The sequence below is a fragment of the Condylostylus longicornis genome, unplaced genomic scaffold (assembly GCF_029603195.1).
Source record: "Condylostylus longicornis isolate FDR11 unplaced genomic scaffold, ASM2960319v2 ptg000018l, whole genome shotgun sequence".
NCBI lineage: Eukaryota > Metazoa > Arthropoda > Insecta > Diptera > Dolichopodidae > Condylostylus > Condylostylus longicornis.
Window position 1 is genome coordinate 2,747,213 of NW_026577987.1, and position 27,677 is coordinate 2,774,889.

Sequence of the window (27,677 nt, forward strand, 5' to 3'; positions counted from 1 at the left end):
TTTTTCAGTTTGTCGTTTTACTTATTTTGTAGTAAGTAAATAAATTTAAGTTCTTTTTTGAAATTTTCTTAAGTATAGATAACAACTATCAAAAATAAAAATTAAGTGAAATATTATTAAAACAAAAAATACAATGCGTAAACACAAATATATTGCACTTTCAACTAATTTTTTTTTTTCGTTTATTTTTTTCAGTATTTCCAAATGTGCCATCTGCGCCTGGAATGTCATGTGTTGGAGAAGACCGTAAGTAAAATTTTTATTAAAGTTAGAAAAAAATTTAGCAATATTCGTTATTCATCTCTAAAAACTACCAACCACAAATGTTACAACTATAAGTCATGCAGTTATTTGTATGTGATTTTAAAATAAAAATTAGATTAATTAAGAGTAAATCGGCTTCCTTATTAATTTTTTCCAATTTTCTTTCCCTTACGAAAAACAAAAAGATTCTTTTATAAAAAGAAAAGAATTATTTTTTAAAGAAAAAATAAATTTGCAAAATTGTATTTTTAGGTACAAATTTTTTGTTTAATTACGTAATATTTTCAAAATAAGCGCCTACTTTATATTAAATTTGACCGTAAAATATCTTGTTATAAAAAATGTTGAATATTTTAAGTTATCTTAATTGAAACTAACAAAGTTAAAGTTTTTTTATAATTTCCATGTTGTACCTACTTTCATAATTAGGTTTCATGAAACGCTTTTTTTATTTGCAAAAATTTTAAATCGATTATATTACATTTTAAACATTGCAGTTGTGACAAATTTTACTCAAATTTTCAAACATATTAATAAAATTAAATATTTTGATTTTGAAATTTTAAAATTTAAAATTTTATTAGATTAACAAAACCAGTGCCTACACATTCCTTTGCTTATACTTTTATTGTAATAAAATCGCTAAAGTTGAATATAATAACATTTTGATAATATGAACAAGAATTTACAACAAATTCATTAATTATTAATTAAAAAATTGATTAAATATTTATCGTTTTTTTAAAAACCTAATTTCTACATAATAATGTTATTAATAATATGAATTTTAAAAACATTCTTATATTATAAACTAGTATATAAGAGCTTTCCAATTTGAACAATATAAAAATTTAATATGTAAATGAGTTCACTTACAAGAACTCATTTTCCAGTGAAGAAAAACCTTTAAGAAAACAAGTCAATATTGTAATATCAAATAGAATGTACGATTAAATTCTAATATTTTCATCTTTGTATCAACAAGAAAGTGTCAATAAAATACTATTCTTCATTTTATTTATTCCTTTAATAATTCAAATATGTTAGATTAGTAGAAAACAATATCATAATATAATCTATATATTTGTGCCATTCAATATAATCAAACATAAACATGATATTATATAACATCATATTATATTCAAAAATGCATGAACAAAATAAAACTATAATGAAAATAAATAAATCTTTAATAAAATGTAATTTTAAACAATAAACTTGTAAAAATAACACACCAATGAATACATACGAGTACATACATTTGTACAATATTATATATAGATAACGCTTATATGATAAACTATGGAAAGATCCTTGAATATTTGCTCCAGCTGCGTTAAATTATTAGAATCACAAATTTATTTTGTATTTATAATTCATTTTTTATATCTCCACTCTATTTTATAAATTATTTTTTGCACATAATAGTTTCAACATACATGCATGCAAATACACATATCTCTAAAATTATTTACAAAAGATGTAATAATATTCAGATATAAGCACATAAATATAACTGTAATATATAACTATTATCGAAAAATTGTTATATTTTATAAACTGTAAACAAAATAATGACTTTTTGCATATATCATAAACATAATAATAATTAAAAATAAAATTACAAGATATAAGATAATTATTATGCTTAAATAAAGATACAAAATGATTATTTGTTAAATAACCAAATGAATACATAGACACACTTGTACATGATATATCAAAGTAAAAAACATAAACATATATGTGTATATATACATATATATGAACACGTGCAAATGTATATATATTTATGTTACATTTGCACAATATTCATATTTACCTATACATAATGTACGGTATACTTGTGCACTCATTTATACACATAACATCAATATTTTGTAAAAGCATATTATATGTATTTAAAAATCTCAGCTATATATTTATTACATATTGCAATATTGAATTACATATTGATTGACATATAAGTACACACATAATGTAGAAAATTTTTTTGTTCTATTTAGTGCTTGTATGTAACTATGTGGCTTGTAGGTCCACATAATATTTTCTAATAATATGTAATCATATTTTTTTTATGTAATTTATGAAGAAACAAAGAAATATTTTCATTTGAGAATTATTCTTTTTAATATTTATTCAAGAAATTAAAAAAAAAACTGATGTGGTCAGCAAAAGTAATTTATGGGTTCTCCTTGAGAGTTCTCCTTTGTAGTTTATGTACTTCCCTACTATGGAAAAGTGCGGTTCCCACCGAAAACTCTACATTCAAAATTTGGTGCCATCACATAATCTATCTCATTGTATACAATGCGGTCGATAAAAATATACTTATTAGTTTTACAGTGTCCATCAACTCATTACTTTGCAAAGATTTGATAGAGATAAAATTTCAGAAATAAAAAGATAAAAGATACACCGTCAAGGTAACAAATGACCTTGAACATAATTTTGAAACGCTTTTTCATCTATAAAAAGGCAAGTTCAAAATTTTTAAAATTTTAACAAGTCGCAGATGTCATTGAAGTTTTATTTTATTAAAACTATATCTTTTCGTTTAAGAATTATCGCTTTCTTTTAAAATTTATCAAAATCTTAATTTTCGGCCAGTACTTGATTCCAAATTTAACTTCCAAGAAAGTAAGATCTCATAGAAAATTAAGATTATATGCATTATTAACTTGAGTATAGGTTAAATTAAATGGTTCTTCTTAATTATATGTATAATATGTGTTTTTGAATTTATATCTCATTTCTAATTGGTCTCCCAAATGTATGCAACAAAATTTCGTTATATGTGAATAATTTTAATAGAATCTCTGCAATTTTGAACTTTAAATACTGAAGTCTAAATTAAAATATTAGTTTTTTAATCAAATTATCGAAAAAAAATTTGTTAATTTACAAGGATTGTATGCTGGTTAGAATCGTTGTTCTAACCAACTTCTTCTGTTTTTAGCATATTCTTGTCCTTGTCTAAATTTCAAAACTTTTGTCAATTTATCAATATGAGACATTTATGTTATTGGGAGACATAATATAAATTTAAAAGTGTGTATGTAAAATATTGTAATAAAAAATATTTAAAAAGACACATATTGAAAAATTGCATTCATTTTGATGTTATATGTTTTTAGTTCCTTATATTGTCCTTGCTACATATTCATTTATACACATATACATATACACATAAGGTTCTATTTTTCCTTTTTATTTAAAATATTTATAATTGTATATCTGCAATATGAAGTACAAAAGAATTCCGAAGGTTACTAAAGTTAATATACTGACGTATAAAAAAATAAAAAAAATAAATATATATAAAGGATATTTTTTGGGAAGTTAAAATAAAGGTGAATAAAATTCATATTATTCATACATGAATAAAAAGAATAAAAATATTTTTTAAATACTACTATTTAAATTTATGCATGTATGTTGCCAGTATTATTTTGAAATATAATGTTTTAACTTTATCTAAAGTATGTCTTGAAATCAAGTAATTTCGTAAAACTAGAAATATGGAAGTATTGTACATAATTTTTGATAAATACTGTCACTAGATTTGAATCTTACTTCATATTTAAATTCAATTTGGCAGTATGAAGTGGTTTTAAATATTTTGTAATTTTAATATTCTTTGACTTGCTTCTTCGTTGTTTATATTTAGGACAAGGTTAAATTTATTTATAGATATTTGACTGACCCACTTCCAATTATCCATAATCATTTTGGAAAGTTTAAGAAACACGGTTCTTGAATGAAAATATCTATCAGATTATAACAAATGTGCGATAATTTGTTTCTCGAATCTTCGTGACCTGTTCAAAATAAAAAATTGTTAATGTCATGATTATAATTTGTTCAATTTTTATGACACTATTTTAATAAATATTTAAATTTCCATACTTTGCCCCTTCAAAGTCAATTTTAACTTGTAAAAATTTTAAATCACTTGTAAATGTTTAAATCACGTGTAAATGTTTTTTTTTTGTTTTCAAAGTAAATTGTATATATATACGAATACGTAATCGTATATATGAAAACTAAAATAATTCCAAATACCAATTTTTTTCAAAAATTTAAGAGGAACACACAATGGTTTATACACTTTTTCGCAATTATTCCCTATTTGCATACTGAAAATCTATTTAAAACCCTTTGGTCTAAAAATAAAACTTCTTTTATATAAACATGAATTACTATATTTATCCACTCAAATATTGTGCATGCTCACGATTTCATTTATGAAATTCTAATATATTCAAAATCAAAAATATTATTGTAAATGTGACAAATTGCTCAGAAAATATTTATATAATAAAATATTTTAGTTGACACGAACGGTAAATTGAATAACCCCAATATACATGATTCAAACAAATCGATTAAATGATAAAAATTTATCATTGTTGTTGTTATTGTAATTTAGAACTATAATTTTTAGAACTGAAAGAGAATACGATAAATCATTTTAATTTTATTTTCAAAATAGAAATAGTTTTTGAATAAATTGATTAAAATTATGTAAACATGTAAGTACCCGTATACGTATTTATAATTTAATAAAACATTGAGACAAAAATAAATTTTAGGAAAATGAAATAGCTTTTAAAACTGTGCTATTTCGAATAATGAGAAAAAGTGTATATATAAAGCGACACTTGCAAGTCTTTCTTACATCGAATTTAAGACAGGATTTTAACAAAAATGTAGTAAAAATAATTAAAATGTTTTGGCAGTTTCTTACAATTTTTGAAATTTTTACAAGAGGCGGTTCCCATTTATATTACTCAAAAATTTAAACACATGCCGATCTCCTATACAGGCACTCTTTAAATAAATTTAAATATATTTTTAAACCTTCAATATTAATAGCAATAGTTACAAAATAAAAGCAGATAGAATTTCAGGAATCGTAAATTATTAAATGGTATAACGTGAACAATTTTTTTCTTTTAAATTAGAAAAGTAATTTAGAAAACAAAACTTTGTTTCCTTGAAGACAACTTTTCTTTTAAAAATTATTAAAAAATTTTTTTTGGACTACTGTTTTACTAATCATGGTATAAAATAAGAGAGCAGAAGAGCCCTGTCTTGACGTCCGCAAAATCTGGATTGGATATGCTGCCGCCCAAATTTTGCTTTAAAAAGTGAAAGTTTCACTTTCGCTATAGCAAAATTTTAAACTTTTTTTTTCCAAATTTTTATATACATATATAAATTACAAACAATTAAATAAATATTTATGATATCTCGTCAATTATGAATAAAATATACATTTCATTCGTTTACTAAAACTATAAAAACTGCGCACACAGTGTATTCAACTATGACACAGGTCCTCCTTTATTTCTGTGGCACAAATGTACTTCAATAATTACTCAAGAAGATGTAATAACTTTCAACTTCTTCGAAACAAAAAAATTTCTTTAGTCAAAGAAATGCTCGAAATTAAATTTGACAATTTGGAACAATTTACGTTGGTTTTATATTCCAAAAATTGTTTTAAATTTACATTTTAAATTTTGCATCTTCATTACAAACTTTCTTATTGTTTTAATATTTTCTAATTAGTAAAGAATTTTTATTGTTTTCTTTCATTTCAAATGTAAATGTGACTTACATACAACACCATTGTTGCATTCTTTAAGAATTTAAAGACCTAAAAACTTTTGAATATTTAATTTCGTATTCATACGTTGTGTACATTTTTAATTTTAATAAAATTTTAATTTTAAATAAACTTTTATTTTTAAAGAAAATAATTTTTCTTTTCTTTTTCTGTTTTTGTTTTCATTATGAATTTTTAATAGGGAAATTACATAAATACCTCTATAAGTACTTATAAATAAGTAGGTGTACGTAATGAATTTGCATTTAACTCTTCTTTAGAAATTAAATATAACTCTTACTAAAAAAATAATTTATTTTTTCTATTTCGCTTTTAGAAAATTGCTTTTTCCGGTCTCGTTACTTTATTTTCCATTTATATATACACACTTTTACTCCATCTCTTAAACTAGGAATATTTTTATTTACATATTTAGGAAACCGTATACATATTACATAAAATATTATGAAAACATATAGACGTCTATAATCCAATATAGTGTATTTACCAAGTGTTCCAATACAACTAAATTTTAGGTAGATGAAAGAGCGAGATAAATGAAATAAACATACTAATTTCAACTTCATATAGTGGAATAAAATAATATCAAGTACGCATGCATATATTTTCCACCACATTTTTTTTCAGCAAAACCCCTAAAAGAATGCAATTTTTAAGATTTTCATGTAAAATATAGAAATATTTATCATGCTTTGAAAAGAAGCGATTAGCTGATACAATTTTAATATTATTGCAATTTTAATATTATTTGTATGACATATTTTTGTAATATGAAATTTCAAAATTTTATTAGACTGGGTTCGTTCGGAATCATCAAATAAAAGTTGTACGATTTTGTCAAATTTCAATTTAATTCCATTGAAAATTTTTTGTTTCAATTTATTTTAATTTGAAAATTTCTACATACAACTGAAATAAGTATGTATATACATATATAAAAACTTATGTATCAAAAAATTTTGGATACACAAGCTGACAAAATATTTCAGTCGTCGCAGACACAACATCAATGAATTCTGAACATAATATGTACATCGTCGTAGAAGATATTAAGATATTCCAAAGATACCCACTTTTTCGAGACGGAACATTTTTCTTCTGTTCATGATACTCAACTGAAATTTTATTTTAATTTGTATTGACTGTAGTAGGAAACAGAAAAAGATTTAAACACTTCAATTTTATCGAAAAAAAAAAATTCAATCACTCAACTTTAGAGAAATCTTTGAATGTTAACAATAAGAATAGTTTTCAAGTGTCATTTTAGTTTAGTTATGATTAAAATTTAATTTTAAACAATCCTAAATTTCTCAAATTGAACAAAAAATAATATGTATTTTATTGTTGCAAAATTTCTAAAAATTATTTAAGAACCAATTAAAATCGCATATACATAGTTAAATCGCAGTTAATATTAATACCGATATTCGTAATGCTTAAAATAAATGAAAAAAATTGAGATCGAATCGATGAATTACAAATATATGTATTATAACCACATCGGCTGCATTTATAAGAAATACCATAAAATCCCTAAAACTTAAATAAATTAGATAACTGCATTATTTCTTAAATTATTTAAAAATGAACATGACTACACACTCAACATAAAGAGAGAAGTCACAAAATATAAACATATATAGGCATAAACATCTATGCTCACATATACATCTGTATATTTTACATTATCATTTTTTATATTTCAATTTAATTACCACACTAATAAAATCAAAATACTGTAAATATTCTTGTTATAGACAATAAAAAGAAGTACTTATTATTAACATAATATTTCCATTTATATATATATGTATATATAATTAAATAATATTCTCAAAATGAATACATAAATGAATACAGAATCATTCATAAAATGTAGAAATATTTTATAGTAGCGCTTTCATACTCCTATACATACATGTAAATATATATGTACATAAATATATTTTTCATTATTTATATCAAATTATTTCAAATATGCCTGTTTAAATAAAAAAAAAAATCCTTCATCGTACAATAAATGACATGCGGTAATGACTATTACGAAAAATATAAAAGAAACTGTCAAAAGAGACGGCATATACGAATAGAATCAAATACAATACGCAAATAAAATACTAATTTCAACTAACTGAAATTTTATAAAATCTAACTAGAATATGTTTTTTTATAAGTTTTATAAAAATCTAACAGAAAATACTATTATAATGACATTAAAACTTAAATTGTAATCAATTGCCCTTTAAATCAACTTAAACCAATAGTTGTGGCTTAATTTGTGTAAACACTCTCTTATAAACGAATTTTATGCAAAATTTGTTGTTTAACAAAAGTGGACTTTTCGTAGTTATTTTCCTTTCTCAAGAGACTAATAAAATCTTTACAATTTTTCAGTACTATAGTACGACGTAAAAATTTTTCCAACCAAGCATATTTGTTTTCTTCAACTTTACAATGCAAACATGCACAAAAGCTTCATATTTTTTACAATTTACTAAAATATGTAAAATTCAAAAATTTCTTACATTTACTCTTTTTTTAATTTTTGCATTCAAAAACAAAAAAGTTTTTTTATTTCGAAATTTTTATGACTCGTTTGTAAAACTGAGGAAAAGGATAGTTTTCAAAGTTAAAGTTTAGTTTTCCTTTCTATTCCTTTATATGCAAGTCTTTTATTATTTAATTTTTCAATTTTATTAAATTTAATAAGCAGTGTTTCTGAAAAATTTAAAAAATTTTCGTTTAGAAGGTTTTAAAAATTCTTGTTTTTCACTCAAATTTGAATTCCTCAAACAAAACAAAAAAAAGAGTTCTTTAAAAGATTCAATTTTAAAAAAATTTCGTAATTTATTTTAGTATTTTTGGGTTGTTTGTGTAACGGAAATTAAAGTTGATGACTCCAACATTCTGACTCTTAAATGTTTTCGATCCTTTCTTAAAGTTTTGCTTTTGCTTATTATTTGCCTTTATTAATTATTTCTAACGAGCTTGTTTCAACAAAAGATGTATTGAACACTACATCGAAACCTACAAATGAACAAGGCTCATATTCCATTTTGACTTTACTTTCAAATATTAAAATTAATTCTTATTCATTATTTTAATTAAATTAATTATTTTAATTATTAATTTCATCCACTTAAATAAGTTTTTATATATACAAGTAAAAAAACGGAAATGTTAGGATGATCTTCTAAAAACATTAAGTTGAGTGAAACCAATAGTTACGAATATATTTTAAAGAATTCATGCATTTACTTAGGGTAAGCAATGCCAAAAAAAATTTATAGAGGCATCAACATAATCCTAGAATTTAATGGTTAATTGCTCGAGTTAAAATAATTATATTTTTTAGTGGCAATGGCATTTACCCCTTAGCTTTCTGCATTTTTAGAAATTTGGAAAAGCTTGCAGTTTCGGAACTATAAAGTACCAAAAATTCAAATTTTACAAATTTCGAAAGGCGATAATTTGAAAGCGGGTGGTGGTGAAAAAAATTTTCTTCTAACGAAATGAACTATTTATAAATATCTTAGAACTACTAAAATTTACACCTACAACCTGTGGTCAAGTAGAAAAACGATATTAAAAATTTGTAAAAAACGAATTTTTTATAACGGTAAATTTTAACGGCCATTCTGTTTTTGTAAAGTTCAAGGTTGAAGAAGTCACCCACCACTCTTCCAAAAAATTCAAAACTTTTTCGCGGTTGTTGGAATATTCAGTGAACGAAAGCTTTTTCAGAAATTTGTTTACAGTTTTTGCAATTTTTTTTTATGAATGCGTGAGCAGATATTTAAGCTTTTTAACAGCAGTATTTTAAGAACTACTTAAATATACTTTTTTTATTTAACTTCTGGTTTTGCTACAATAATCACTTAAAAAAATACATTTCTCAGACTTTAAGGGGCTAAAACTTTTAGAAGGGGAGAGGGTGGTAAAAACGTTGTTCCACGGAAATAAGTTTCTAGTAAAGATATGCAACTGAAACTTCAGCTTTCTATCTTCAAAGTTTTGTAAACATGTCCACGGACGCACGAACGGCCCGAGTGAAATCAATAAGCCCTTTTCAAATTTTTTTTGGAAATGTGCTAAGAAAGCTGCATTTGTCTACTTATAATTAACAACCTAGATACTGAAGAAGAGCCCAACTGTACTATAATTTTTAAAAACAAAAATAATAATATCACTTTTGTTTTTATTTATATATTAAGAACATTTTTTATACTTTAGACTCTGTGCATTTTGAGCGGAATTCCCTCAACAAGTAGAACATTGTTTTAATACTTTAGTGGATAGTGAATATTTAGTTCTATGTCTTTGTTTATCTTTTTTTTCTATGTTACATTGTACTTAACAAATCACACAAACATAAATGTTGAAAAGGGGGAGAAAAAGGTTTGAAAAGGATCTTTTATTATTTATATATTATTATTTTTATATATTTATAAGAGGGTGTAGTAATTTCACTAAAAGGATACCCATCTGTTGGAAACTAATATTTAGAGTGCTTAAAAATTGACATTTAAGTTTTTCTTGTTTGTAACCACTTTGTTGGAAGACAATAATGTTAAAAAAAAAATCTATTTCATCTGGGTTATTTAGATATTCTTTTCTTTTGCTTTTATTTGACTTTTAAGAATGTTAACAAAATATTAGCATTAGTAAATTAATTAACATGGGTAAAATCTTAACCGCTCCATTAAGTATTTCGTTTTACAACTCTAAATTAATTAATATTTCCAAAATACTCTTTAAACTCAAACTTACCAAGCTACAGCTTATGGAAGCGTGATAAAAATTATAAGAATTTATAATAACAGTAAGCATAACAATAACAATAATGGCAATAGCTTTAACGGTTTAGATTTATAGCTAATAATGACTTTAATTATAAAAAATTGTGCCAGAATCGCAAAACACAATAATTCGGCAACAATTCGTTAACTCTTTTTTTTAATATTTGTTCCCTTACTGAAAAAATAAAATGAAAAACTATGATGTTAAATTTATTAAGGAAAATATGCTTGTTTAAAAACTGTTTGTTTGATCCATCTTCATAAATTAATTTCACATCAATTAATTAATTGCAAAATTTTAAAAATAATTTTTATATTTTTTTAGTTTTAAATGACGGTTAACCGACATACTCTTTTCGGAGCTGGTTTATGCTTGTTTGAAATAAAATTTAATTATGACTTCCTCTTTTATTTCAAAATTCAATGTCCTGTTTACTTTTCAAAGTGTCAAAATAAAAATTTTCAAAGGAATTATTTCTAATTATTACATACACATTTAATTATCAAATTTCAACTTATGTAAAATTTCATTAAACCTATTTAAAAGCACATGTGTGCGATGAGAATAAATTGCTAAAATAATGTTTTTGCTCGTTATAACATTTTCACGCGAATTTGTTATAAGTGCAAGTTATTTTTAAACATAAATAAATATGAATATGTATGTGTAATGTAGGTTTATTTAAGAATCTTAAATACATCACTTTAATTTGAAAAATAACAACCTGCTTTATTTAATGCATAAAAAAGCGTGTTTATGCTACTTCACGAATCACCTTTTTTTATTGTCTCTTAAAACGACGATAGTAAAGGCAAAATACTAAAATTTAAAAAATTTTTTCTTAAATTTCTCTTTTACTCCTCTCTCTGAAATATCAGAAGGAATTTTTATACACGTTTTCCTCTTTTTATCTTATGCACTTAAAAAGAATAAAATAAAACATGTATGTTTGGAGATTGTTGTATGTTTGTATACATAAGAAATTCGCGTTATAATGGTAATGATATAGGAAAATGTGTTTTTTTTTTAAAACTAAAAAAGGAAACTTGAACAAAAAAAAACTCTTAAGGTGATTATTCAACCCTACAGTAAAATTTTTTAGTCCTTCTCTTAAATAAAATTTAAAATAAAAACTCAAAAAAGTACAATGAAATGACAGAATTTAATTTATTTTGAAATTTATATTCCAAAGAATAAAAACTAAGAAAATGCAAAGAGAAAATATAACAAAAACCCATGAAACAATGAGATAAGTGAAAGATTATAGATTTATATAAATTTTATTGCATATTTATTGGCGTTGAAAGAATTCTTTCAATTAGATTGTCGATAAAATATCTTGAATTTTTATTCGAGTTATTTAAGTTATGTTGTACTTTATTTCAAGTATTTTATTAAATAAAATCAAATTTAGTAAGTATATTTAAATTGCTGTTTTTCGGTATAATTTGCAAGTTTCTGTAGATTTTTTTTGGGAGTTATGGATAAGGGAATGTTTCCTATTGTTATTCTTTTTCTAATACACTTATGATTAATTAAATTTCAAACTTTTGTTATTAAATTTAAATTTTGATTAAAAAATACTTAATCCTTTAGATTCTATAAAAAGATAAAAAGAAACACGGAAAAAACATTTTTTTCCTCTTTTCCTACTCTGAAAAAATGACCGCTATATATATATATATATCTATTTTTTTTGAAAAATCTATTGTCTGAAAATAGCTTTTTTCTACTTCTTATTGACCCCTGTTGCGAGATGTCCTTAAAATACCAAATTTAACTAAAACTTGTAATGCAATTTCAACAATATAATAATATTGTATTAAGGTTTGTTCATTTTACTTAGAAAGTTCGAAATGTTTACAAGGAGCTCAACTTTTAGTCTTTTTTAACAGCTTTCTAAATTGCTCAACAAAAAAATTATTGAAAATAATTTAGTGATTCTCTTGTTTTTTTTTTAATTTTAGCAAGAAACTATAAAAAATTTTTATTAATAAATTATTCTGCTGCTTTTTTATTGACATCAAAGAACGAAAAATAGAGAACATTTCTTATACTAAAGAATTTTTTAATTTCATTTCATAAAAATAAAATTTCATATCAGATTATAAAGTAGAAACTATATAACATAACAAAAGCGAATACGACATTACAATTAATTATTAATTTATTAAGTCTTTTAATAAAGTAAGAAAAAAATTTGATTATATTCTCGGTACTGAGTAGTTTTCTGAACTTTTTTGAAATATTACTTAGATATATAATTTTCCTGTATTCTTTTGTCTAATAACCATAAAACATTTATGCAATACCATATAATAAAAGTTAACGTAAATGCAGTGTGCGAACAGTGACTAAAGAACTGCTATAAATGCCGAATTGCATATGCAAAACAAAATAAAGTGCAATCAATTTACCACGTTATTAAAAAAAACTTGCATTTCAAAAAGAAAATTCCAAATAGTAAGGTTTGTCTCAAAAAGACTCCAATTTCCAAATACTAAGGTTTGTCATTTTTTCATTTCGGGTTAAAAAACTTAAAAATAATTTGAATTTTTAATAAGTGCTACGCTGATCGCGATCATTCTTGCGGTTACTCAAAAAACTTCTACACCTTAAATATAGAAAACTGGAAAAAAATAAATGAATTTCCTTTCCAACTTTAGAAACATATTTCAATCTAGAAACATATTTCCATGGCGAAAAGAAGAAAAGACCAAAAAATGGCATCTCTTCAAAATTTAATGTGTCACAACAACTTTTTAAATAGCGGACTCTGTTCTGCCTCGAAACAACTAATAAGATAATTTTAATAAAACCGTTTTTAATTACTATAACCATTTTTTTCAAATTTTTGCCAACAGTCCTGATATAGACAACAAATCGTGCAAGTCTAACATTTTGATCGTTTTACAAATGACAGTAATTCTTTAAAAGTTTCGTCGAATTTTTAAAAAAGTAAAATAGTGTATAGTGATAAATGCCTTACCATCATATAACATGTAACATAAGTATATGTACTTCAAGTGATCTGCAGCTTTATTCGTTCATTAAATCAATTCCCTTAAGATTTGTTTTGTTATCTTTCAAGAATAAGTGAAAATGCAATAAGTGAAAAATTATCGTCTTTTAACCAAATTATTTTATAATAACTTAAAGGAAATATGCTGCTTAATAGCCCATAATTTAATCCGAGATCATTTTAAAGTAAAGGCCTGAGTAACACTAGTGCAAGAAATACACATGTATTGTAAGTATATAATACATAATATACAATACATAAATTTTTACAATATGTATATGTAAAAAGTTTAAAACTTTCAATACAAAATATATTGAGGTTACACTGTGTAAAATCATGCAATTTAATTTTTCAGATAAATATTCAAAAAAAAACAACAACAACAAAAAAAATTCCATAGAACCAAAAACTTAACCATTAAGAGAGAATAAAAACTTTTGTTCTCTTTCTCATTTTCTTTATTCTTGTTTCTTTTCTTCATTCATCTTAATGTTTATTTCCGTTATGATATTAACCTGCTAAAAAATTTTCTGTTATTGTGTTCCTGATGTTACGTGTGTTCTTGGTTTTTCTTTATTCTTTTGTTTTTTTATGCTTTTTTTGGGACTGGGAAAATTAAAATTTGCATAATTAACATTATATGTTGATATGGGATATTCCAAGGACGAAATTTTTCAAATAATATTAATGTTGCTGTATATATGTAATATAAGAAAGATGGGCTAACTTTAATGATGTAAAAGGAAATAAATCTGTATATACATGCATATGTGAATGGATGTATGTGTACATATAAAATAACAATCTTTAATAATATATTCATATATATGGTAAATAAAGAATTAGGAACGTTGTTATATGAACAAAGGCATATTTGAACAATGCTACATACATGTTGTGTATAACTAGATTTTGTTTTTCTTAATTTTTATTCATTTTAATGTAGGTGGAATATTTTTTCATGAGAAAAGTTTTTCAGTGTTTATAAATAATTTTTAAATACATAATTACTTTACATATGCTTGAAATAAAATAATTAATACAATTTTTATTTTAAGAAAGGTTTATGTGTCCATGTATAGTAGTTATACTTAAATATAATGTTGTTCGAGGACTTTAGTTATTCTTCAAGGATTTTAAACTATAAGAAATGAATTTTATATTTAAGTAAGGAAAAAAATTTTATTTAAATATATTTTATTAATAATTTAAAGCTTTGTATAAATTTTATATTGAAAAAGAAATTTTTAAATTGAAATTACTCTTATCATCATGATTCATGACTACTAATAGAAGGGAATGAATTACCATGAGAATTTAATCGTTTTTCATACCTATTTTTGCATAAGTAATTAAAATAATCAATTGATGATACAATTGTGAAATTTGCACCACTGTGTGAAAGTGAATGCAATTCTTGAAAAAATACGAAACTATTTAATAAAAGTAGTTTTAAAAGTGTAGTAGGTATACATAGATTGTTTTTAAGAGCAGTATTTTCACTTGTTGAAGGGAAAAGTGCTACACTTCAAATCATCGGTTTGACTTTATTCTTTCTTTCTTTTTTAGCCCTTTTCGAAACAAAATTGAAAAATAAAGTGCTTGTTAGTTCATTTTGTCCATTTTTATATTTCTAAAACCGCGAGTCTTTCTAAATTTCTATACATTTCAGAAAGATGACGGTAAATACGATGCCACCAAAAAATATTATTATTCAACCATAATGTTAACACCTCTTTCATTTTTTTGTCTCGTCTAATATACATGCAATCATTTAAAATATTTTGATATATAAATGAAAATTATTTAAAATCTAATAGATTGTTTTTAAGAACAGTATTTTCATTTGTTCAAAGAAAAAGAGCAATTGTACAAATCAAAAAAACAAAGTTTCACCAAACTTTATTTAGAATTTAGATCTTTATTAAGAGTTGTTAATTAATCGTCAACTCTTTAATTATATTGATGCGAACTTACTTAATTACATCTCACAGTCAGTAATTTTTAACAGATATTGCAATTGATTTCAGTTTCAATTTCAATGAAAATATGAAGAAACTTGAATTGAACTGTCTGCCAATTGAGTGGACGAGGAATATGCGATGAACATGGAACATATTAAGTATAAACAATCTAATGACCATTTCTCCCTCTCGTTTTGTAATTGCCTTATCATTTAACTGAATGCAACCGTTTTCACACTAAAATATTCATTGAAATTCTTTTTTCCTTCCTCTTTTTTATTACAAATTAAACACGCTCATAACTTATAAAGAAATGTCATTTTCAGGTTTTATTATTTTATTTTTTTAACAAAGCAAAAAAAAATACATTACGTACATTACAAGTATGAGAAATTGGTTAAAAAACAGAAAGAAAAATTCAAATTACAAAATTTTAAAAGTGTGGCAAAAACTTATATGTTCGCACTTTACTTCTACTTTAGTTTCGAACAAATAACTTTGCCGCAGAACATTACTTTTTTTTGCTGTTCCTCTCCAATATTATAGTAAAAAAATAAACAAAGTGTTTCTTTTAAAATATAAAAATAAAAGCGGACATTTAAAATCACTTTAAAAGAAAGTTTTATGTTAGTGGTTTTTCAGTTTATGTGTGTATCTTGTTACTAATCGTGGTTTTCCCATATCTCAAGTTTTTACATTGGAGCAGTTTTTTTAAAGCATTTTTGATTTTTTTTCCTCTTCCCATAGCACACATCCAACAAAATTTAAAAACGAAACGTACTTATTAGTTTTACTTCGCCAGTTCGTCCGTCCGGACAGTGTCAAATTTTCTATGCCCTCTATATATTGCTGAAATTTTAAAAACCAATGGTTCATTTCTAAAATTATACTTCTCAAGAAGAAAACCTTATCTATATCGTAACATGAGACATTTTTTTGAACCACGCAGACGCAAAAAATTTACAAAGTTTTCTTCTTCGGCGAATGTCTTAAACTCATTTCTTCCTTACACTTTTTTCTATTTCCACCTAGACAGTAAGTTCTAAAAGTCAATTGTTTGTTATTAAAAAATAATATCACTTCTTCTCTTAATTTTTGTTGTCATCCTAAACGTATGCTAATGTTGTGACATATTTTCGTGCAAAATTATTAATTCTTATTACCCAAAGTATTTCCGCTTTTTCAAGGGAAATGTGCTAGTTACAAACCATTGGTTTGATTCAAATATATTATTTTGTTTTCTATAGCTAACAAGGTTTTCTGTTTTTTTTTTCTTTTAAGAAAGTTAAACGCGCGTCTTGATTATTTTTATAGCTGTTGTTCTTTTTTTCTTGTTTATTTAACCGTTAAATATATAGTAGATTTATATATAGTAGATTTATATTACATATATGTAGATATATGTTCTTATATAAATATGCGTTTATATATTTTTTGTCATAATATATTTTTTATAATCCTTAGTTAAATGAAAATATTCCTTGTTTTCTCGTGTCTTTAATATTTTTTTCTGTATTCCTATATTGTGCTGTTACAATATTTTATGTTTTGTGGTTGTTATTCCTACTTAAATGTAAAAAAAGGAGAAATATTAAAATTGTAATAGCTTCCGTCAATTTTCTCCTATATCCTCTGTGTTTTTATGTTTTTGTTAAAAATTGAAGTATTATTTTAAGAGATACTTTAGAGCCGCCCAGTTAAAGTAATATAAAATGAAAAGTAAAGTAAATGGAGGTTGTAAAAATTCCAGTAGAAAACAATGTAAATAAAAATAACAGTAAAATAATAACATGTCAATTAACATAAAATATAAATGTAATGTTTACCTCTTCATATAAAATGTGATATGGTAATTTTTTTGGTTTTTGTTATTTTTTCTAGTGAGCTTTGGTTTCAAGCACATTAAAAATAATGACAACTTCAAAAGAAAGAAACGTGCACTTTTTTATTTCTACGATTTTACAAACTTTAAAACTTATCGCAATAAATTTATTGTTTTTATATTTTAGAACATTTAAAACTGTTCTAGAAATTCTGCCAATAAAGATTTTAAATGATACGCAAATACGAGACTTTTACAAATATGTAGATTCCTGATTTTTTTTTATGATACGATGTTTCTGAACGCCTTACTTAGATCCGCTGACGTTAAAGACCCTCTGAAACCACTGTAATTTTCAATATGTGATTTTTTTCATAGTCTTTTTCAATTAATTAAAATTATATTTTTTAATTGACTTAGTTTTAAAATTATTTTTTATTTTATTTCAAATTAATTTTTTTTATTTTTGAAGCAAAAAAATAGAAGAAAAGTAAAAACTTCTATATGAACACACGATTAAGGTTTCAACTGAGCACAAATAGTATTACTCTTCTATAAACTTGAATCACACTTTTTAAATATGCCAAAATTTCTTTTACTACGAGAGTTTTGTATGAATTTAATATAATTATAATTTAGCCGAATTTTCTAAAACATCAATAATTTAAGAGATCAAAATTCGTCGGGGCTCTGTTCACAATCCTTGTATGTGCATTTGCAACAAAAATAAAATAAAAAAATATAATTTTATAATAAACCGTAAACAATAAAAATTCATTAAGCTAATAATTTTTTTCATTAAAATCGAAGAAATTACATAAAAAAAATGTATGATTTTTATCACTGCTTTTAATTATTATTATCCTCCCACACACACACAATATGTACATACAAACATTTAATTCCCAAAAGCAATGAAAACAATTTTTAAAACTTCCATAATAAATAAATTATTAGTGTTATTAAATAAATTAAATATAAAGTATAAATTAAATTTTATACCCCTACATAATACTCTTAACATATTAGAAGAAAGAGAAATTTTATATAATGATTGCCTTAAAATATGCAATTTTCTTTATTATTACTTTAATAAAATCCACTTATACATGCTACAACACAAATTTTGTGTGTAACTATAATAATAATAAAATTTAAAACCACATAGTAAATTTTTTTTGTTTTTTATTATAATCATTCTTGTTTTTACTACCGTCAATAAAAAAATCTGGGTATTAAAAAAAAACAAAGCAAAATATCAAAAAGAAAAATCTCCAATTTAACATGATAAATTTCAAAGAAAAAATATTCATTCACTTCACACCAAACATTTATTAGTGAGTATTTTTGTATCATATATCCAAATGTATTCTGTGTGTCATGTATGTACCTTAAGTATGGATATATATGCATATTAATGATGTAATAAAATATTCTTATGAAAGTTTATTAAGTCCATATGCTGACGTTATAAGTTCATTTTTTTCCCTCATATTTTATTTTTCTGGCTAAAAGATCCTAAATGCATATTTTTAATACTGCTCATATCATATTTAAATCTACTAAGTTTCAAAAATGAAATATAACATGGTAAATTTTGGTATCGCTCGCATAATATCGCAGTAATGCCATTTTTAAAAAGATTTATTTAAAAAATATTTGAAAAAAATGAGGATGTTAAAGACTTGTTAAATTTATGAGAATATTAACTATATTCTAAATTGGACTTTCTTACCCCTCACATTAAAATAAATTCGTTTTATGTACGTTTTTGCATTTTAAAAATTTTTTGCTCGAAAAGAAATTTAGGGACTCGTATTCATTCTTCGGGATTATTAATTTTATTTTCAAAATTATAATAACGATTTAGCGTTCGTCACTTAGTTATATGTACAAGGTCAAGTAAAATTAATTTAATACACTAAGAATCTCTATTAATATCTATAAAAATTTCAGTGTACAAAATTTACATATAGGTAACACTCATGCGTCTAGATTAACCCTCCCCATTTAAATTTCCATCGTTGAAATAAGATTTATAAAAAATAATTGGTTAAAATAATTGGCAAGTCTTATCAAACAGTTTATGGTGACAAGTCTTATCATTTATTTGTGAAAAAAGCATAAGTGTAAAAAAAATTAAAAATTTTATTAAATGAAACTACATCAGTTCGTCAGATTAATATTCTAATATGTTTATTGAAATTGCGAAAATTTGATTATTATAAATAAAATCACCAATTTTGTCAGTCTGCCTCAGTTATGCCAAATTAAATCTTTTTTGAATTGGCTTTTTGTTTTTAATTTAATCTTCTCGCCGTAAAACGTTCAATACAAAATAATACAAACATTGAATTGAAATTATAGAATGTGTTTTAAAGAATTATTGAAGAACTAGAACTTGGAATGAAATACATAAAAAACGGACACACGAAAACCAGCGAAAAGTATATTTCATCCATTCTTTGCTTTATCATAAATGTAATGTAAAATTGAAGAACATTTTTTTGCCTCCTTACTGTATACACACTCATGTATATATCACTTTATTCTGTGTAAGTATTCATTGTAAATGATATTGGAAGGGACCGCATATAAAAATGAAAACCTCTTCATATATAAATTTGTATAGATATATTTAAATATGCACATATGTGTATACATATTTAATGACCTCGCATTTTCTGGGCATATAATTTCATATGTAAACATGAAGTAAAAGGAATTTTGTTTGATCACATAAAATAATAAAAGTTAAACATACCTATTACATTATATACATACACACAAGATATATCGTATACATATATATAACAATATTAATGACACAATATGCACAATGCAAATGTATATATGCTTGTAAGACTATAATATGCTTTCCGCTTGAGCTTCGTATGACGATTTTGTTTTTGCAACCGCCTTGTATATAACGAAATATAACTATTTGTATGGTGGACAAGGAAAAATGAAAGCATGCATAAAAGTATCAGAAAAATAAGTTTGATAAGTAAAAATGTAAAAAAAAGGAAAATAAAATAAATATTAACATGAGAATATGTGCATCAGCATATACTCATAAGATTATGTTTTATTTTTCTTTTTAATACATTTATAATAATTTCGTCCTTTTTTCCATTTTTTCATTTTTCTTAGTATTATCATATCATATATCCTCGGAATATAATATACTTACTTAATATGCTTCCTTTTTTGCTCAACTTTTAATCACATAAATGCTGTACACTTTAAGTGTGTATATCTATATATAGAGGGTAAAAATTGAAGATATTTTCTTGCCCCGAATTCGTTATAAAGAAATATACCATGTTTAATAAAATACTTTGTGTTTTCTATAAATCATAAATTATATTATATAGGGTGTTTCTACAGATATTATTTAAAGATAATTTGTGAAGGCTTATTTCTACCAATTCAAAGTGTACAAAATAATTTTTGAATAACTTAAGGTAAACATAAGAAATTTCCTTAAGAGCTTTTAGTAAGCTTCCTAAAAATTTTCCTTGTTCCAACAATTCTAAGTAATTTAATTCCGAATATTTAAACTTCAAATATTGAAACAAGAATGGTCATTTTCATGCGGAAAAATTCTAGAAATTTTCTACATGAGGCATGAAAAATTTTGTACATGGTCCTATATGAAAAATTTCCTATGATATCGAATTGGGAACCCAAATCAATTTTAAAAATTAAAATTAAAATTTTATTTTTTATTACAAGTTACGTTATCTAATTATTTTTTTCTCAAATAATAATTATTTAACTTGTTTAAATAGTAAATGGATCTTTACCTTGCCAATAAAATTTCTGATTTGGAATTTATAATCTCAGCTAATGTAAAAACTTATGAAACAAAATAATGTTTTTGTACATTAAAGTCAATTAAGTTTGCTCTCGTATCGCCATTCTTAACTGGAAATCTTTTTGCCTTTTTGCCTGTGTAATGGTTAATGGCTGTGAATTCTTATTCATTTAACATGCTGACATAAAAGTGCTGTTTTTTGAAACATAATTTTTTTATATCTTAATTACTTCCTTCTCTAAGAACTTCCTTCTCGTAGTTTTAAGTTATGGTTTCAATAACACGAATTTGTTATTAAATTACGCTAAAATATTCGAAGCCAATATATGATAAAATTATAAAAATCGATTTACATTTTTATTAAAGTGATTTTTGGACCAAAATTTTGAATTTTTGTCTTCATTTTTTGCACATTGATTTATTAATCGATTATTAATAAATTTATTAAATAGAAAATAAGTGCAGTGCAAACTTAATCGAGGATTTCACCATTTCATATTGTCAAAATTACGTAATGTCAAAACACATGTCATATACTGACAAAATAACAATTTATTGATATGTCAATCATTGATAACTATCAAGAATTATTGATAATCCTATCAAAAGCTATAACAAGAAGCCTATTAGTCAACCGAACAAACAATATAGACATGCATATTTTCTATATGCATATATGTACGTACAATTTAATAAAAAGAAAAAGTAAAACAACAATTTAATTCACTTTTTTCACTTTGTCAATCGCTTGAACTTTTACTTCCATTATCATCCGTGTACACAAGGCCACACTCTTAAGTAGACAAACCTTTTTTAGAATATCATACTAAAATTTCATCTTTTGTCTATTCGATATTTTAATATTAGTATAAGTCAAATCATACATATTATACACGTATACTACAATATAGATAGCAATACTTATCAGATAGATAAGATGAGTAAGTCAAAAAGTACATTATAAACCACAAAAATTCATGCAAAAACAGATTTAATTTCAACACGAATTCTTATGAAAATTTATTTGCAATGAGAAAATTTTTCTGAATATTTTTCGAATCTTTAAAATAAGAGGTTGCTCTCCAAAGACACTTGAAATTGAACACATACTTTAATTTCATTTTAAAATTTAATGTTATCGTCACATTATTTTGTCGCCCGATTGCCCATAACAAATTTTTGTTTTGCATTTATATTCGAAAATATTTTATAAACCTATAACTAACTAACTCTATTCATACACACAAGTACATGTTATGTTTATTGCATTCATTTTTGAATTACATAAATTTAGAGGGTGCACAGTTCACTTTCTTGCATTGAGCACACTTGAATGAAATGAAAAGCGCATAGAAAAAACGCACCACCAATATTGCATTGGTGCAGTATAACATTGAGTTCTTATAAATTTGTGTGGAGCACAAATATGAAAAAAATTGATTCTTGTATATATACTTAAATAGAAATATAAATTCAAGTAGAAATCCGAATAGAAATAAAATCTAAATCAGATCAATTGTGTTTGTAAAGTAGCAGTTTTCCTTTAAACAGGTGAAATTACGTATGTACTTTTTTTAAAAAGACAATCTACTAATTCATCATATACCAAAACATAATATGCTTACACTAATATAACCAAGCTTTCTGCTTTTATGAATATTTGGAAAAGCTTGGGAAAAAGGCTTGGATTTTTGGAAAAAAAAATCTTCAAACGAAATAAATTATACAATATTCTATAAAATTTCTTTTACTACTTGCTGCTTAAAAGAAAAATGATAACAAGAATTCGAAAAAAAAACGGATTGTCATTGAAATGTTCGACCATATGCTGTTTCGGGGTAGAGGAAGTCCGTCTCTACACAATTAAAAAATGTTTGTGGTTTCGATCACATGGTTAATGAATGGTGTTTAAGGACTTTGAGGAGCTATATCTGTTAGAAGATGTGTAACAATTTTCTTCTATGTAGAAATAAGTTTCTTATAAAATCCTATCCTATCAAAAACATTTTAATGTAAGATATTCGCAAACCGATAGTATATGGACTGCTCCGAGAAAAATTAATTATATGTCATGTAGAGCAAAAATTTTAGCTCTACTCGACATAATTCTACAATTCCTAACTTCAAAAATTCTACAGCTTAGTCGAAGTAATGATCATCAGTAAATCAGCTATAAAATCCAAATTGATAAACCTTAACTATAACTTTTTTTTTGCTTTTTTGCTACTATTAATTTGACCGAGATAATTCCATAACATCATTGGAGCCTTTGTACATCACAAATTGTAAAATAAAATGAAAGTTTTTCATTAATTGCAATTTGCATGCAAAATGTATTTTAATTTATTGGAAATTATTTATACGAAAGAAGCATAAATTTTTAGACCCAGTTTTATTTTCTCAGATGTCTTTTAGATTGTAAGTAAAACAAGAGGCAAAAATTTAAATTTGGTTGAGTTTTATTACAATTTTGAAATTATTTTTAATATTTCAAGCATACTTCAATAGCCTTTTTTCCCATATAAATGAATATTAAAATATCAAAGGACTTTAATTTTTTTAAGGTAAAGTTTTGCACTAAATTCTTTTATAACTATACTAAAAATTATTTTATGAAATTACTGGTTTTCTCTGTTCAAAATTTTTATTTTGATATAAAAATAATGAACAACTTTTATGGGAATCAACAGATTTTATGTGTGGTAATGGGCAAATAGATAAAATTTATTTTTTTGTAACATTATTAAATAAAAAAGTTTGTAATTCTCTTTTTTTATGTAAGTTTAATTTTTAAATAGGATTTTCAAATGTCCTTTCATTCAAACGAAATATTTATTTTATAGCTTTGATAAAAAATAATTTCAAACTTTATGAATTGCATAATCTGCACAAATACATATATACAAACACAAAAGTTTCTAAAATTAAATTATTCTTAAAATCAAGCAATAAAAGAAAGAGGAATTTGTAAATATAATTTTTGTTTAACGTGTACCATCCACAAGAATATACAATGCAAAGATGACAGACAGTCTATGTTAGCGGAATTTAAGAACTAGATTGCACATAAAACAAATATACTTATCTAATCTTTCACTTCCCTGTTGAAAGAAGCTCAAATAGTTTTTCTTTTGTTTAACATTTTTTCATGTATCAGTTATATTATTTGTTCTATGCTCTATAGAGCAAGTATAGAGCAACTGTTGGCATTTTGTATAAATGCAAACACTTGTTACCATCATTAAATTAAATGATTGATTTGCTTATTTCTTTCATTCATAGACCCATTCCAAAAAATCTGCAATCAAATTTCTAAAAGAAAAATTTTGCAAGCTATGACTTAGCGACTGTTTTTTGAATTCTCATTTAGTATATTCTATTATTTGTTTCTGTTCAATCTTATTTCATTTCTCATTTCTGTTAAAAAAGTTTTATTGTAAACTTTTATACGACAATACAGTGTACATCCAACACTTACAAAATCTTCATTTATTTTAAGTTTATTTCAGAAAACTACCTATTTAAATTTTTAGTAACCGTCTAAAACACAATATGTTCAATGAATTGACATTATATATACATACATACATATAACTGACAATTATACAAATATTATTTTCTTTTATTTATATGCTCTTTTTATTATATTACGTTCCTTATTGTTTTATACTCCCATTGTAAAAGTGTTGAATAAATACCGGAAATTTTATGAATAAAATGATTCTCTTATACTTTATCCTTGCTATACAGCATAATTAAATAAGAACGTATTTTAAGTTTATGTATGTATGTTTGTTTGGACACAAAACTTGTCCTTTATCTACTAAATACATTTATTGACTTTGAATAAAGCAAACTAGGTGCCCCAAAGTTTTAATACTTACATAATGTACTTGATGGGAATATGTATATTGTTGTATGTATACGCATATACGCATATGTTACACAATTTGGGAACTAAAAATAAAAAAAAAAACAACAAAAAAAGGTAAATAGTGACTTCCCATTAAATTAAAAAAGATGTTTCCTTTCTTGTTATTCTTCCTATACTATTATCGTATTATTACTTTTTCATATGCATAAATTATTATTTGAACATATATGCATTAAATATGTAACTATACATACATAATACGTATGTAATTGCACATACATACATGCACAAATATATTTACGTTGAGAAAACAAACCCTAAAAACATGCAGACAATTTGTTATACTTATTTTCTTTAACGACCATTATATTTGTATAAATATTGTCGAATTATACAATCCCTTTTGTACATTACACGAAAGTTTGTTTGGGTGTGCAACTCTAATAAAATTTGATATAGATTCAAATAAATGGAAAAGACCTATTGATTAATAAAACGGTAACTTTCAAATTCGTTTCCATTCACGTATAACGGGAATTTCTGAACTTTATCTGATTTCCAAAATTCGTATCATAGAAAACAGATAAGTGAGCGCAGCGCATCTATGAATATAAGTCAAAGAAAATAAATTCCATTTTAAATATTATCCACTAATTTTGTAAGTTTCTGTTTTTGAAATAATCCTGTTAAAATTGGCCAAAAATGCTACTGCTTAATTTTTAGCTAATTTTAATTTATATTAACAAATAAGCGCAAACAATTAAATCTTTATTAAGTTAAAATTTGGCGGGGCAGCTTTAATTAAGGATTTATTAGTGGTCCTATGCAAAAACTGAATAAATTCCTGCAGGTTATTTATGTAAAAAAAAATTACAATTTCCTACATAAAAAAGTTGGTAAATTATTCACGCTCAAAAAAAGTTTGGGAATCTGTAATTTAAATATGTACAAATACAGATAATTCTATGAATATGTATGTAGATTGTATGTCACTGTGTGTGGATTAAGTACACATATTTGTGTAAGTGCAAAAGAATTAACGAACAGAATAAGTACATTCGTATGTACATATAAGTGTGTGTATGATACTAAAATTTCTTTCTTGAATTGATAAGGTTCTTGTGTTTAATTAGAAATAATTTACTTTATACATACAATAGTTACACACATGGCCATACAATTACAATTAATATGCTTGTAGACACTTTTTAGTACGACTCAATACATATTTATACTTTATAACTTTTGCATAAAATATCTTATCGTTTTTTGGGAATAAGTAATAATTTATTGAATTGTAATTAAGAATTGATTATTATTATTCCAATTGCATTTTACTTTATTTACAAAATAACAAAAAAAATAATGTAAGAAAAGTGAGAAACTTAAAATTGTTTGTAATCAAATATTTCTTAGATATGTACATAATAATAAATGCAATAATATAGCCTTAGTAATTCACTACAAATTAATATGTAAATAATTACAAATGGTCATAATTATTGGTAAAATTATAATAATTAAAATTCTAAAGAAATTTATGGATTTGAATCAAATATATGTATATATGTACGTAGGTTTTTGCTTGAATTATAAGTTAAATGCATAATATTGTTTCTTTATTAAGGAACGAATGTATTCATCTTATTATACACAGTAATTAAATTAATTAAATTCAATTAATGTTCATTCAATCACAATTATTGCAACATTTTCAATAAAAGTGTTTCAAATAATGTGCGCCATGTCATATATGACTTTCTAAATTTATAAAGGATAGGTATACAACGATTATAGTATAAAAGAATCTTCTATATATTCCTATGGAATAATTTAACTCAAGCATTCCTTCTTAGGTTTTCATCTTAAAAAGAAAGTTATAAAATATCATAAATACATTTCCAAGAAAGATTGTGCTTATTAGTTTCATTTTGTTTGTCCGTTCATTAATTTGTTTGTTTACAAAATATTTTTACATACTCATACACAATTTAGTCTTTCTGGAAAATGTATTTTTAAAATTAGTCAAATTTCAGTTTTGGGTTCCCTACTTTTCCGAAAGTGCAGTCAAGCAAAAAGTAATGGTACACGTGTTCCAATGGTTTCCAATGGTTTCAAAATGGTTTTTCATCTTAATTCATTCAATTAGCTCGAATTCAACTATAACTATTACGTTAATGTCTCTTTTAAATTTTGTTATCATCCTAAAAATATTTTGCATTTCATTATATAATTAACATTAATATATAAATTTACTTTTCTGTTTGTCCGTCCGAGCGATAACTCAGAAACTAGTTTAGAAAAATTCAAAAAACTGTCATGAATAATTTGTGATAATAAACGCCATATTCCAAGTAGATGTAGTCGGGACAGTATTTCGAATAGCTGTTATGCAACTTCAAAAGATATAAAAATATTTATATTACTACGCGAATTTCAAGGATATTTTTTTTAATTATTTTTATTTGTACAAGGA

The 27,677-nt window shown here is 24.1% G+C and overlaps 1 protein-coding gene across 1 annotated transcript in view; it reads left to right on the forward strand.

Annotated features, from left to right (window-relative positions):
* The window catches only part of LOC129606538 (atypical protein kinase C), an 80,589-nt gene that overhangs the window by 13,814 nt on the left and 39,098 nt on the right, over window positions 1-27,677 (forward strand). The window contains exon 2 of the mRNA XM_055516906.1: window positions 196-246. Within this exon, the coding sequence (XP_055372881.1) occupies window positions 225-246 (22 nt within the window). The 5' untranslated portion in view covers window positions 196-224. The remainder of the gene's footprint in view (window positions 1-195; window positions 247-27,677) is intronic.